Here is a 14436-nt window from a genome sequence, read left to right on the forward strand (position 1 = left end):
AGGCAAGATATATGCCTCACAATCAACGAATCTGTAACTCCATGCCAATATTTTACTTTTCCATATATGATTCTTTTATCGTTCCGGTTCTAGCGATTGCTAGTCCCACTTTCAAGCTGCGGCGGCGTGGAAAGGATGTAATCTGTGCATCACTTTTACGATGCGACTGATGTGCAGCGAAAATGATGTGATATCACAAGTTTTTTTTTGCTGTGTATGATTAACTTCACTCGCATTTTAGCGGCGTGTAAAGTACGTTTGTCTCATAATGCTAAACGTAAACATACAGTGACCCCACACCGATGAATCACCTTAAATTTTGTACACTATTTATGAATCACCATATTGATCAAATGGAGTGATCCATAAACTGTGGTCATTTTTGGCGATTCATAAATTGTGGGGTCACTGTATGTCTCAGTTGGGCAGTCATGTACATGTATGTGATCATCGTCTGCTCGGGTATGGATGGAGCAGATGTTTGCGGTGAGGCGACTTCACGGTGTACAGGAACGGAACGAACGCACAAGTGAAAAATGAGACCAGATAAACCGTGGCTTGGAGCGGGAGCGAATTGGCGATGAGATAGAGGGAAGCCTTAGGATCGCGTCCGTCGGTCAATCCCACAACCTTTTTCCGCTAAACGCGATCCACTGCAGTCTCCTTCGAGTGTATGTGAACGTGAACGCTGTCTTTTAATTAATATATTAATGAGCTCATTTGTAACGTTGCCAGTTGTACGGTGAAGTGTTCCGACACCAATTATGTAGAATCAGCATTCAATCGTGTCATTCTCTATGTAGGTCACCGAAGTGCATCGACGCTGCCCGCGGGGGAAGCAAGTTTCGTGATGCATTTTATCCCCTCCACTAGCGCGGACCTGAGCCGTAATCGTCCGGCGAGCATTAAAACACTCACGGCTCACGAACGGACGGATGAGCGATGAATTTAGTGAAATTAATGGAATATAATATTCATTACTATCCGCGCTGGTCGGTGGTAAGTTGGTAACTCGATACCCTCCATAATGCAGCAAAGTTTATGTGTGAAAGTGCAACAACACACATTTGCGGCTCAAATGTTCTTCTTCGACGGCGACCGGTGGCGGTTGGTCTTCCCGCGTGCTGGATGTTGATGTGGCGGCGATTTGCGATGGCGCGATGGCTATGATGGGAGGCGATGATGATGATGACGATAGGAACGACGCAGTGCATGCGAAGAAATGCCCCTCGCTGTTCGATCCGCATTTCTTAGCTAAATGATACTTATTAGTCAGAAGCGTAGTAAGGAATGCACATCTACTTACTTGCTTTAAGTTTTAAGTAGGGGAACTGCGGCCATAACGCCCATAGGGGGCAAGTTGCGCCACCCTTGTTTTAGGCAAACCACGTTATTTTCAGCGCTTTTTTCAACTGCAATCGTTAAAATAAGAATAAAAATGCTTCTCTACATTTGAGTTTACATATTTTTACTAAAAAAATTGTACAAAAACTTCAAAAAAAGATTTTGGTTACTTATGATGTAATTTTAGCCTGTCAAATTGTTGCACTTTTTTACATCATTTAAAAGATTTTTTTTCTCGCTATCCCCATAAACTGTTTTGCACACTCCCACTGTTTGTGTACCAAGCGGAAAAAGTATTGAATTTGGCCCTTATAACTTTTTTACAAGGGTCCAAAATTTTGAGGCGTGTGTGGGGTAAAATGCCCACCCCTAGTTATTTACATTAAAATAGCCATTTAGATCTAAATTCTGGCATAAATTATGTAGAACACAAGTTGGATCCAAGCAACAGCACCTTTTTACTAAGAATAAGTTCACTAATCAAACATACAGGTGTCATTTTGTAGTAATTATTGATAAAACAGCTCACTATGACGTTTAAATGGAATTGACCCATAATTACAGGTGATTTATAATTATGCAATGACTGTATACCATTCACGAACAATAACAGTTGACAATAAACTAGGCGCGCAAGTATATGTACACAATTTGGCTTCCTGGCGTTAGCTGTGGCTAGTGGCGCGTTTTACCCCGCATTGAAACTATAAATCTGAAAATCAAACTTTTTTTCAAATTTGAATTTTTCAGTAGTAAAACATAAAACTGATTTATGGTTTCTTCTATTAGAAAAGAAACATGTTGGTGCTTCATGTTAGTACCAAAAAAGTGTGTATTATGAAGTGTTTCGTGGTTAAAATTGGACTCTTCCTTAACGTGGGCGTCTTACCCCCAGTTCCCCTACTGACGGTGGTGCAGGAGGCTGAAATAAAAGATCTCCATTCCGGATGATTCTCCGCCACCGCCTTTACATGTGCCTAAGACAAATTTCTGTCGACTTCCTTCATTTCCTTGTGAATTCCGCGATGAGCCTCTGGGCCTCATGGTCTCTGCTGTGATGTCCTGCTGGGTTTCAGCCTCGTTTTTTTTTCTTCTAAACCATAGAGGGAAAAATCTGCTCAACAGGAAGGTTAGGGTAGTGTGGGGTTAAGGCCGTCTTCTACAACACTAGTAAAAGCCAGGACTACTCTCTTCTCGACCCACTAAAACACATTTCTATGGTCGTCAAACCCTTCGCTCTCCGGAACCACCAAGAAGGCATTGCTTCAGAGAGGGGCTAGTGCACATCGCACCCTAAAGGTTAGCTGCGTAGCCTGCAGCAACGAACATCGATGACTTGCTCTGGAGAGTCCATCACGGTAGCATGCTGGCGCTTAGCCAGTTTCCCGTGTGGTCCTCACCACTCCCTTTGTCCTCGGAAGGCGGGCAGGGCCTATGTGCAACTAGATCTGCCCTGCCCGCAAGGAAGGGTGTCACTATCCTTCAGGCCCTATCAGATGCACCAGAAAGTTGCTGATAGCAGAGTCTCCATCTGCCCTGGCCCTTGCCGGCGACCCCTTTCCAACCGCTGGCTCGGATTCAACCCAGTAGACCGACGTCACGGCAGCAACGCCACCAGGACTTCCTCTCCGCGGCCACATAATCGTTGTAAGGGTCGATTTCGACCGCATGGAACCAGTGTGACCTACTAAGCCGACTCCGAACCCCTGGACCACCTCTTGTGCCGCATCCGATCTAGCCATTCTCCGAGTCCACGCGCCACCTCCTTGATAGCTCCCAGACGATATAGGCGGTAGCCGTTGAAACGGAATTTCAGCCAAACTCACCCCTACTCATCCATACTCTGGACGATTGTCCGTAGTTGTGTCCTCTCCGCATGTGGCAAGCATGCGGTCACGCATTGTGCGAATACGCGGGCACACGAACTAAACGTTTTCCACCGTTTCCTCTAAATCAACCCAAACAGGGCATTCGGGAGAATTCGCATGCCCGAAACGGTGTAGATACTGTCGGAAGCAACCATGGCCTGAAGAGACCTGTGTCAGGTGGAATGTTACTTCCCCATGGCGCCTATTATTCCAACTATCTACCCTCAGTATCAACCTATTTGTCCACCTTCCTTTGATGGATACAGATACAGATACAGGATACATACAGATAGTCACCATACCAGTAATGCCGCAGAGCGCGTCGTGTGACACGGTACGGTACGCGCTCGCAACCCTCAGGCACATCAGCCTGTAAGTACTTTCAAGCTTACCACGGTAGCATTCGGTACTTAGCGCAGTATTCCACGCGGGGCCGCCATACCTTAGTATGGACGTAGCGACACTAGCCTGAAGCTTGCGCTTCGACTTCCAGTTTTTTACAACCGTCACCTCAGTTTTGTGATGAGCCAACTCCAGTTTCTTGGACCTCATCCACGCCATCACAATCTTGATCGAGTGGTCGGTAGTCAACTGCACTTCTTCGATGGTCTCACCGTAAACTTCGAGCGGAATGTTGTTGGCATAGCCGACAGTCTACACTCCTACTAGGTACTATAGCCTCAACACTTCGTCGTACATGACATTCCATAACACCGGACCCAGGATGAAACCTTGCGGAGCTCCTGATGTTATGTGAAAGCACTTCCGTCCCACCTCTGTGTCGTAAACTAGTACTCGATTTTGGATGTAACTTTCTGAGAATCTTGTACAGGTACCCGGGTATCCCTAGACGCATTAGCAATAGCTGGTCCGCTGACGTTATTAAAGGTATTCCTTACATCCATAGTCCATACTGCACTGCAGCGAATCCCCCTTATCTTACGCTCAAGTTTTTGTAACCGACAGGATAGCATCTATGGTCGACCTCTCCGGCTTCCGGTATTGGCTACTCGAAAGACCATTTTCACCCTCGGTGTTCCTCAACATCCTTTTGAGGATGATCTTTTCGAACACCTTCCCCGCAGTGTCTATCAAGCATACTCTGCAATAGCTACTTTTAAGGCCAGGTTCGGAACTCCGTCTGGACCTGGGGCCTTACCTACGCTAAGGGACTTTGCTATCCCCGCAAGTTCCTCATCAAAGATCCTCTCCTCATCACCAGCCCCTGTCCCCGGCTGCCCTTCGAAAGGAGGCCAAGGACTAGGATCATGACGCGAAAAAACCCCTCGATGATCCCCTCCAATATCTCTGGACATTATTGCTCTGCGGTAGACATTACACCTCTCGTCTTGATCATCAGAATCCTGTAGGCATCATCCCACGGATTCGCATTGGCACCTTTAAAGCAGGCTTTTTTGCTTGATCTTAACTCGGTCTTCCGCGCAGTTTTTGCAGCGGCGAACACCACCCGCCGTTCGTTTTGCTCTTTCTCAAATCGTGCTCACTGCATCCGCCGCCTAGCTCGTAGGCAGGCGCCTTGGCAGGCGCGGAGCAGATCCGCAATCGCGTCGGTCCACCAGTAAGCCGGTGGTCTCCCATTTCTAGGATGCATTAGCCTAAGTAGGCATGGTCGCATCACATGCACGCGAGAGCACCGCTACCGGCTAAACCAAGTAGGTTTCGCTCACGACGGAGCCCTTTCCTAGATATACCTTTATCGAAGAATGATATCTTCCACCTGTGAGGGCTTGGCCTTGACCTAGCCGTCTTCCCCTCTACTCGCTGCCTGCTGTTATTGTAGTCGATACCGCCAGGTGATCGCTGTGAGTGTAGCTATCGTATAATTTGTAGTTCGAACAACTTGTTAGGCCAGGACTACAAAACGTAAGGTCAATATTCGACTCTGATGGAATCTCAGTGCGGTCAACCGATCGACCGGATACAAAGTACAAACCCGTCCCGGGATTCGCGTGATATTGAAACTATGAATAACACGGACTGTTTACAAACGATGCCTATTTACAACAGCGGGCTAGTACGGACTGGAAAAAAAACAAACATTCATCGTCAGAATACAAATTAGCACTTATGCTTCGTCGATTGTTACACTCACAAACTCATACACTCATGGATTCTCACAAACTCCAATTCTCGCTACCTTACCAGGGGGCTGCCACTACTCTACTCCAACAGACTCCGCACTAACGGTACTCTTGGTACCGACATTAGCCAGGTCGACATTTAGTATGGCCAGTGTCTCGAGCAGGATCTGATCCCGCTGGTTTGTGAAACGGCTTCTCCATTCTACAACCCAGGCATTGAAGGCACCCGGTATTACCACTGGCCTTCGCCCTGTTAGCATGGTCGTCTTACAGTCCAGCATCTGCGTGAACTGCTCGATCGGCAACCGCGGAGGCGCATAACAGCTACAGAAGGAGAACCCGCTTACTTTGGCGACCACGAAGTCCTCATAGGTAGTAGACACCAACTGCTGGACGAGGTGTTTACCTGTTGATCATATCGGCGCCATTTTTCTGAACCTAGGGTAGAAGCGCCGGTTTTGGCCACAATATGCACAGCATGAAGAGATTTGATTGAATAAATACGGTTTTTTGCATTCAAACTCAAATAAAATGATGTCCACTGGTTTTGCTAGATTAGTTCTTGCTATTTATTCAAGAAAATGAGAAAAAACAAGGTTTTATTATTACTTATTCGTTATTTAGCAACCTCTACGTTTGATTCTATTTTGGCCATATCATTTCTAATTTGGCCATACAATGATTCTATTTTGGCCATGGTAATGAAAATTTTGCTATTTAGTATAGAAATGTTCCAGATTTTGTATCAAATAATGGAGTAATATCGCAATCGCATCGAAAATGTTGAAGAAATAATACTTTTAATCCGTGAATATTTTTTTCTCAACTGTGGAACTGCTTAAAAAACACAATACGTAGAAAGAAGAACAATGGAAAGATAAGAATATACCAAACGACCATAACCAAGAGAAGTTGATATAAAGCGTTCATTGGATTTCGCTAGCAACATGATATTGGAAAATAAAAGCCATGCCGTGCATTCATAACAACTGAACGTGTTTATTAACGTGCTGAAACATTCCAACAGTTTTATATATCCTCTTTTACATTCATTTTCTTTTCATTTCTCTTCAAGCTTTTTTCGATGTTTACCCGACGTTTACGTTTCAAATTACTGGTAGATTTTGCTTTCTTTTGCAGTTCTTTTAGTTGTTTCTTTTCTTCGCGTTCTTCCTGCTTTCTTTTCTTAAGTTCTTCTCGTTTTGTTCTTGCCTGCTGACGAAGGAGAGCTCTTTCCTTCTTTTTAAGCTCAGTTTCTTGTTTTTCTTTTTCAACTTTTCGAATTTCTGCCAATCTTTCGTCTGCGGTCAGAACCGGATAAAACTTTTTCTTATAATTCCGATGTTTGCTGCTTCTATGGGGTGCTGGTGGCAGCTTCAGAAAGTCAACCAGGCGAGGTGCCACACATGACTCGGTTTTGTTCGTTATGTCCTGCAATACTTTCTGGTGAGGTTGATTTACTTCTTGGATGGCACCTACAAAAAATAACATTCAAGATTTGTTAAAAGAATTTGAAGATAGTATGTATTACCTGAAGTGTTATCCGATGGTACAAAGCTGCTTCCCATAGTAGGATCCGAATTTGATTTGCCAGTCAGTCCAATTATCTTCGCTATTTGTTCTTCAGTGTAGACGCTGGGAATCTCAGTGTCCAAAGATACATCTCCACCCGGGGAAACTGTCAACTCGGCAATAACTTCTTCACCAATTGCCGACGGAGCACGACAAGTATATGGAAGATCAGTGTTCATCTCAAAGCTACTATCATCTATCTGTTGCACGCCGCGATTGAATGGTTCTACCAGCCATGGATCGTTTTCCTCATCCTCATTAGGTGTTGAATGTACTGTGATAAATGGTTGCAGAAACTCTTTGTAGAAATACCGGATGATTTTTTCTTCGTGGGTTAGTTCAGCTTCAGTTTTGCTCAAAATTGTGGACATAGTACACGGTCCAATCAATTTGAGACCCTCCTCAATTTTATCTGTGTGGATTGACACAAATGGAGATAATGTGAATGTCATTTTTGATGTGTTCAATGAACGAAATATTTGATCGGTTTCTGGCAGCTCCCTCATATTTTGCGGAGTTTCATCCCATTTGGCTTCCACCTGAGAAATGGATGAGTTGAGTAGTGCGGGTGGTGAAACAGCTTCTTGTTCGTCCATGGGTTCATCACTAGTTCCAGCACCTGACCCTGTAAATCAAAATGGTTTTTGGAAGATATTACTGAATGAATCGGACTATTTAGACATAACAAAAAAAAAAACATTCCAGAGGCGTCTTTTTAGATAGTAATCCATTGTAATGATTTTTTAAATAAATTTTCCAAATACGAAATAATTTAATACCTTCGAGCTGTTGTTCGTCTATAAGATTGGATGGTTCTGGAGCCAGGCCAGCTTCCGCGAGGCATTTTGTATAATCAACATTGTCCGCATTAAACGGATACAATCCGCAGACTCGAAATCCATTGATTATACTATTCTTTTTTATTCCTTCGTTCACCGCTTTCTCCAATGTTGGACCGAATTGTATTACTGTAAAGATTTCTCCCTCGTGGGTCGAGCTCCATTCGTCCATGCACTTTTTCCATTGATTCTTGAGTGGTTTGAAAATCGCTACATCTGCTGGTTGTGTTATGCGTGTCGTGTTTGGGTAGAGAGCAACCAGAATGATCCCTAGCTCCTGACACTGATCCGCAACTTCTATGGCCACATGGGATGAATGTCCATCGACAAAGAAAACCACCGGGAGTTGTATGGCATTTTTGACAAGAAAAGGATGAAACTTGTGTTTGATGTACCAAAGAAACTTCTCAGTATTCATCCATCCACGTTCACTTGGTTCAAGACCCCAGTTTGCGGGGAAAGCTTGTGCAACTTCTTTCCTTATTCTGCGACCCGAAAGAATCACGAAGGGATCAACGATTTGTCCATCGGCGCTGAAAGAAAACATCACCGTAATGTTTTCTTTACTGTTTGCCCGTTCCACTTCATATACATTTCGAGAGCCTGTTTCTGCTATTACTGCACGAGTTTTTGGATGAAGGTAAAACGACGTCTCATCACCATTGAACACGCGACTTGGATCAGCTAGAATATCTATCTTTCCTTGAGCATCGAACCAGCTGTAAACGTCCACAAACCATTTTCTAATGTCAGCTTCTGAAACCCGTGCACTGGCCGCTGAGACGAACTCCGGTGATCGAATTGTCAATCTTGGATGACGGTTCATAAATGATGTGAACCATGTTTTCCCTAAATTGAACAATAAATATCTATTATACAGAACTTTTTAGTTAGAAATATTTGTATGTACCTGGGCAATTGTCTTTGAATGGCGTTTCACGTGGATATTCTGTCAGGAATGATTTGATTTTAAACTGCACCGTGCGGAATTGAACAGGGAATCCTCTGTTTTGCATTTGGATTATCCAGGACACAATATCCAATTCCTCCTGCTCGGAGAACACAGTTCCGGGTCCTCGCCTCGTCTTTTTTTGCCACTTATCACTTGCACGGTATCGAACTGTGGATCTAGGTATTCCATACTTCTTACAGGTCGCGTATACTGACACACCAAGGGCGATTTCCCGGAGACAGCATTGAAGCGCAGTGTCGTCGTACGGTGGATTTTTTCGCGGAACGACTGAGGTTTTCTCATGCAGCATTCTAATTTCTACTGTGGCCACGTATGTAACAAGAGGCTAGATAGTAAATTCACACTAAAGAGTCTAGCACCGGATGTGTTTTTTGTGTTTTTATCACTTAAAAATGCGGTTTTGACTAAAAACTAAAATGTAAACAATGATCCGAGCGGGGCTGGCGAAAATAGAAACTGTCAAATTTCAGTGCGATTGAGGGGTGGCCAAAATAGAATCACCGTGGAATTTTGAGTGGTCGTGTTTAATAGAAATTTTACTGCATTTAACTGCTTTAAATCATGATAATAATGGTTTTTTGCCAAAATCTATATAATTTGTTTGTCCAAAAATATATTTTTGCATATGTACAATATTGATACATTAGTTTTTTCAGCTTGTAAAAATATGCTTATATGTTACCAAATTGGTAAAATCAAGGTGTAAAAAGCACACGCAAATTTATTTCTTTTATACAAATTTATTTAACCATAATTATGATAAAAAACATGTTTATTTCTCGAAACAAATAGTTAAACTATCGTCTCTGGGGTTTTATTGCTGAAAATTCGATTTATTTTTTCCAAAATACCGCTTTTTTCGCCAGTATGGCCAAAACTACCACTATGGACAAAACTAATGCTTCTACCCTATACGCGATCCAGCTGTCGTTGCCGGCGGGTAGGGTAATTCATGTATTTTGGACAGGCTGAGGACAACGTTGGAAAAATCGTCCCCTAGCTTCCTTAGAAAGCAATTGATTATTTTGCAAAGTTACTAATACGCTTCTAATACGATTGTACTTTGCGTTCCTGGTGACAAAAACCTTAACGAAAGCATTTAAAGTTGAGAAAATCATAATTTCCAAACGCTTGTTAGAATTGCATTCTGGACACCAAACATATGTTTTGGACACCCTCAGGTATATATAATTTGGACAGGGCAATTATCTCAATGTTTAGCCATGTGTACTGCTAAATCATGGAAGTAGCATAAATTAACAAATATTTTCTTGCAAATAATCAAATTTCTCCGCTTAACAGGCATCTATTTTGATAACTATTACAGTTTTTGTTAAAATCGAGGAAATATCACCAGACCCACAGAATACGCCTCCAAGTATGCAATCGCAAAGCATCCCCATGTAGTTCGTCAGATGACCAAAATATATTTACAGTAGAAAACTTGTAATGTATTTTGGACATCATCTATTTTAAGTGTTCTAGATGAATGTTAAGAGCTTGGATGCCTAATGCTTCTTAATTGAACATTTTTCATTGCACTAAGGCTTTTAAATTTCTTACAATTATTAATTCAGCAATTTTAAGCTGTATATTGTATTTGACTGTGGAGTGTATGGCGTCTTGCATACCTGTGCATTTGAGGGGTTTTAGTGAAACAATTTACATTTTCGATAATTTTTAAGTAAATCCTTAATTGTTAAGCGTATTTTCAACGTAAGTCATCAGAATAGGGTCTGTTTGATCCAATAATCGATATTGAGATGTATCCACTTTTATTAGCTCTTCGGAACAAGACATACATCGCCGTGCATGTCCAAATTACATACATGTCCAAATTATATTTTTTACCCTACTCGGTATGGGTCCGTTATGATTGTAAGGTGTCTTGCATACGTGCCTTAATATAAATATATTCATACCCCTCTCGACTGACAGTGTGTAACGCCGTTACACAACGTTGGCACCTCTAGCTCACTAGGTTGGTAGCAGTGCACAGCAACGTTCACCGGTTCGTCGTCACTCATTGAGCAGCAGGCAATCGAAGAGGTAAGTCGCATCTGTTGGGCGAAATACATTGCCGTGCCGAGTGATTACTCAAGACGCAAATTACCACAACCGGAATCTTGTTGGCCTATTTCCCCCGCGTTGGAATATGGGTTATTTACATTGGCGATCCTGCCAGATATTTTTTGGTCCGTAATCACTCGGTACGGGAATGTGTTGAATGTTGAAAAGAATCGGTGTAAAAATATTGATACAGTGATGCGTAGCGAAAACCACCGAGAAGTAAAATGAAGTGTAAAGGAAAACGTTTAACAACGAGTTATATAATCGTAAAGGTGCGTAAAGAAAACCACCTTCAAAGACCTTCAAGGCGACCGCGAAGTGGTAACGAAAACCACAAGCAAAAAAAAAAAACGGTGCGTAAAGAAAACCACCTCCGAAGACCTTCGAGGCGATCGCGAAGTGGTAACGAAAACCACAAGCAAAATAGGGTGCGTAAGGAAAACCACCTTCAAAGACCTTCAAGGCGACCGCGAAGTGGTAAAGAAAACCACAAGCAAAATAGGGTGCGTAAAGAAAACCACCTCCAAAGACCTTCGAGGCGCCGCTGAAGTGGTAAAGAAAACCACATGCGATAAAATGTATAAAGTAAACAACCACGAAATCATAAGTGTAACCCAACTAAAAAAATGAGTGAGGGAGAAAACTGATAAATGTGTGATCCGTTTCGAAAAAACGACAATGCCTACTACGAAACGCTTACGGCGAGAGTTTCACTCCTGTTTTTCTTCGAATCGGTTGGAAGCAGAGTGAAAATCGAGGTGAAAATAGTGGAGCTGTCAAGAATCTGGTAGATGTTTCTGGAGGTTCGTTGCATGAGTGCGTTGTTTTCATCAGGGTACGATGCAATTATCTTGATGGCAACAAAATGTTTACCCGGCAATCTGCTCATTGAGGTGTGTGTGATTCAATTGTCAGCAACCATAGAGGTTTCTGCTTTTAGTAGTGTTGCGTGTACGTACACGTTGCATTACACGAACACCACTTGAGTTACTGGTTGAAAATAGCTAACAAATATCAGCTGTTCCCAACAAAATCAAATGGGCATATTTTCAACCTGTAGATTTGCATTAGTGTTCGTGACATGACGCTGCGAAACCACTATTGTTGTCAGCACGCACACTGGTGTGTGTACAGTGAGATGTCAAAGTCAAACCGTTAGCGTTTCAGGGATGCCGATCGTGCCGATCGGGTTAGGGGTGCTCGAATTCAGACATCGATCAAAGCGCTCGAATAAATAGTATACACCGAAATATATATATTTTTTTATAATTAGTGCATCACATTGGTGAATGAAAACTTAACTAATGTTGCGATTTAAGGTGTTTATTAAATACGTGAACATGTGCATGTTAGCTAATTAAGGTGCTTATATAAAGATTGATAGCAAGGATGACTTCCCAACTAACAATCACCCCTTTAACAGGCACCATTATGACGAATTAATTCAGCATAATGTTGAGTAACATTTGAATTATTTTCACGTACAACCTATGTTCGGGTTTTGTTCACACAAATTTGGAGAATTTATAAAGCATCATGTTGTGGTCCAATTTATTTTTTTTTTGTTGTTCAAAGCGTTTACAAATGTACAGGAAAGTTGTTATTAAGCTTTGGCAAAAAGGACTGAAAATAAATAAAATGCAAAAATGTTGAACTCTCGCGAGAGTAATTATTTGCTCTCATGTTGAGAACACCTATTATGAAATAAGAATTACATATAAAATTACCTAAATCCGGATTAGAACTCGAGACCTATCGATTGCCAGCTACATGCCTTCCTATCTGCGCCATCCTAGAGATGGTGAGATGCAGCACCCAAAACAAAACATAATCTTCCCATGACTCAATAATGATCACTCCTGAACTTGTGTTCAGCAGTGGTGAATTAGCACAGCACGTGGTAATCAACTGAACAACGCCTTATACTTCAACAGCTGTTCAGCCCAAAACACAGTTTCCATTCTGATTTCGCTGTCAGTATTTTTATCGCACGGAGAGAAAACTTGAATCGAATGCGGCCAAAAAGTGTTGGTCCTTCTTGAAGATATTGTTTCCAGACGAACTTATTGCGATATGAATATGTTATTATTTTTATTAGGCCGTTACAAATATTTATTTCACTTTCTGTCCCACCACTCCTTGGCTGGTCGAGGGGGGGGGGGATAAAAATAATAAACCATTTAATCTGAAAAATATTAAAAATTCATCGGATTTGTTAAAGAATTTTTAGCAAAACCCGATATTTTTATAAATATTTTTTTATCTGCCCCCTCAAAAAGCCAAATCCTGCCAAAATTTTTTGAAGAGGGGGGGGGGTCAAAAAGTCAAAATTAAATTTGTATCCGCCTTATTAAATATCGATCTTTAAAAAAGTATGACAATATGTGGTGCGGTATGGTCTTGGACATGGTGCATTCACAACATCTGTTAAGGTAATCTACTCATACTCAATAAGGCAATTTTTTTTAATTTATGCTTTTGTCATGGAATCTTGATATTATGTTCAATAAATAGTGCATAAGGATGTTTAGGGATACTTATGTGTAGGGATAATGTGTCGATTTCTGAATGCTGATTGGTTATCTAGATGACTGTGGGAACAATATTCAGTAAACACGACAGCACTAAAATGTCAAATGCATCGATTCAAGCGTCTCGTACAATCGAACTGCTGCGGACTGTTACAGACTAATAATAATAAAAAAATGCCTCATTTTCACGTTGGTTACGTCTCTTGGCACTCAATAATAAGCTACATAATTCTATTCTGTTTTATGTTATGTGATTCGTTTAAAATATTGGTTCTTTAATATCCTGGTTGCATAAACAGTTAAACCATGATTTATCCCATTATCCGAATAAAGTTCCGAGTCAAACTATGGCGGGCTGAAGGCGTTTATTTGACAAGTGAAAAACACATTGTTCAGGAGCATATGCTTATCGATACATCAGCTTAATAAGATGCAGACAAATGTTTTGTTAAACTATTTTGTTAAGGAATCAATGCTTGCCGAATAAATTTCTTGTTAAACTTTTGAAAAGTGTTTTAATGTGTCATTGTTGATACCGATGAGGAAAGTCGAACATTGACTACTTTATCAATTGAAAAATCATCTAAACAGTAATGTGTAGAGCATAATTTTAGTTCAGCTATCATAACCATTATTAAGCAACAATTCAACAAGCTTGCTTGTTTGTGACTTGCAATTGTTAGTTGGGTTGTGCCTGCTTTAGTAACAATAAACTGATCTTATGCGAACGTATTTTTTTTTTTCTTTAGAGAAGGGGAAGGATGTAAGGTGTCTTGCATACGTGCCTTAATATAAATATATTCATACCCCTCTCGACTGACAGTGTGTAACGCCGTTACACAACGTTGGCACCTCTAGCTCACTAGGTTGGTAGCAGTGCACAGCAACGTTCACCGGTTCGTCGTCACTCATTGAGCAGCAGGCAATCGAAGAGGTAAGTCGCATCTGTTGGGCGAAATACATTGCCGTGCCGAGTGATTACTCAAGACGCAAATTACCACAACCGGAATCTTGTTGGCCTATTTCCCCCGCGTTGGAATATGGGTTATTTACAATGATGGCGATATCCGTCCCACACACAGAAATCGCCTGACATAGCTGTTGCTGAGCTGCGTCACAGTGATTCAGGTTCAGCTG

The 14436-nt window shown here is 41.8% G+C and overlaps 2 protein-coding genes across 2 annotated transcripts; both read right to left on the bottom strand.

Moving 5' to 3' along the window:
• Positions 1–5748: 5748 nt before the first annotated feature.
• On the bottom strand, positions 5749–7482 carry LOC115266338 (chromatin assembly factor 1 subunit A-like). Its single transcript, XM_029872443.2, has 2 exons — positions 6846–7482; positions 5749–6789 (listed from the first exon to the last, which is right to left on the bottom strand). The coding sequence occupies exons 1-2, from the start codon at positions 7480–7482 to the stop codon at positions 6344–6346; spliced, it is 1083 nt and encodes a 360-aa protein (XP_029728303.2). The 3' UTR covers positions 5749–6343.
• A 79-nt stretch (positions 7483–7561) lies between these two features.
• Positions 7562–9605, bottom strand: LOC134286497 (uncharacterized). Its single transcript, XM_062848114.1, has 2 exons — positions 8636–9605; positions 7562–8574 (listed from the first exon to the last, which is right to left on the bottom strand). Exons 1-2 carry the CDS (start codon positions 8985–8987, stop codon positions 7562–7564), a joined length of 1365 nt encoding a protein of 454 aa, XP_062704098.1. The 5' UTR covers positions 8988–9605.
• Between the last annotated feature and the right edge of the window lie 4831 nt (positions 9606–14436).

Source organism: Aedes albopictus, chromosome 1, assembly GCF_035046485.1.
Source record: "Aedes albopictus strain Foshan chromosome 1, AalbF5, whole genome shotgun sequence".
Classification (NCBI taxonomy): domain Eukaryota; kingdom Metazoa; phylum Arthropoda; class Insecta; order Diptera; family Culicidae; genus Aedes; species Aedes albopictus.

Coding starts and splice junctions, on each gene's coding strand:
- LOC115266338 (XM_029872443.2), bottom strand. CDS start 7,482: ATGGACGAACAAGAAGCTGTTTCACCACCCGCACTACTCAACTCATCC. Junction 6,790..6,845: donor ACCATCGGATAACACTTCAG/GTAATACATACT, acceptor TATTTTTTGTAG/GTGCCATCCAAGAAGTAAAT.
- LOC134286497 (XM_062848114.1), bottom strand. CDS start 8,987: ATGCTGCATGAGAAAACCTCAGTCGTTCCGCGAAAAAATCCACCGTAC. Junction 8,575..8,635: donor ATTCAAAGACAATTGCCCAG/GTACATACAAAT, acceptor TGTTCAATTTAG/GGAAAACATGGTTCACATCA.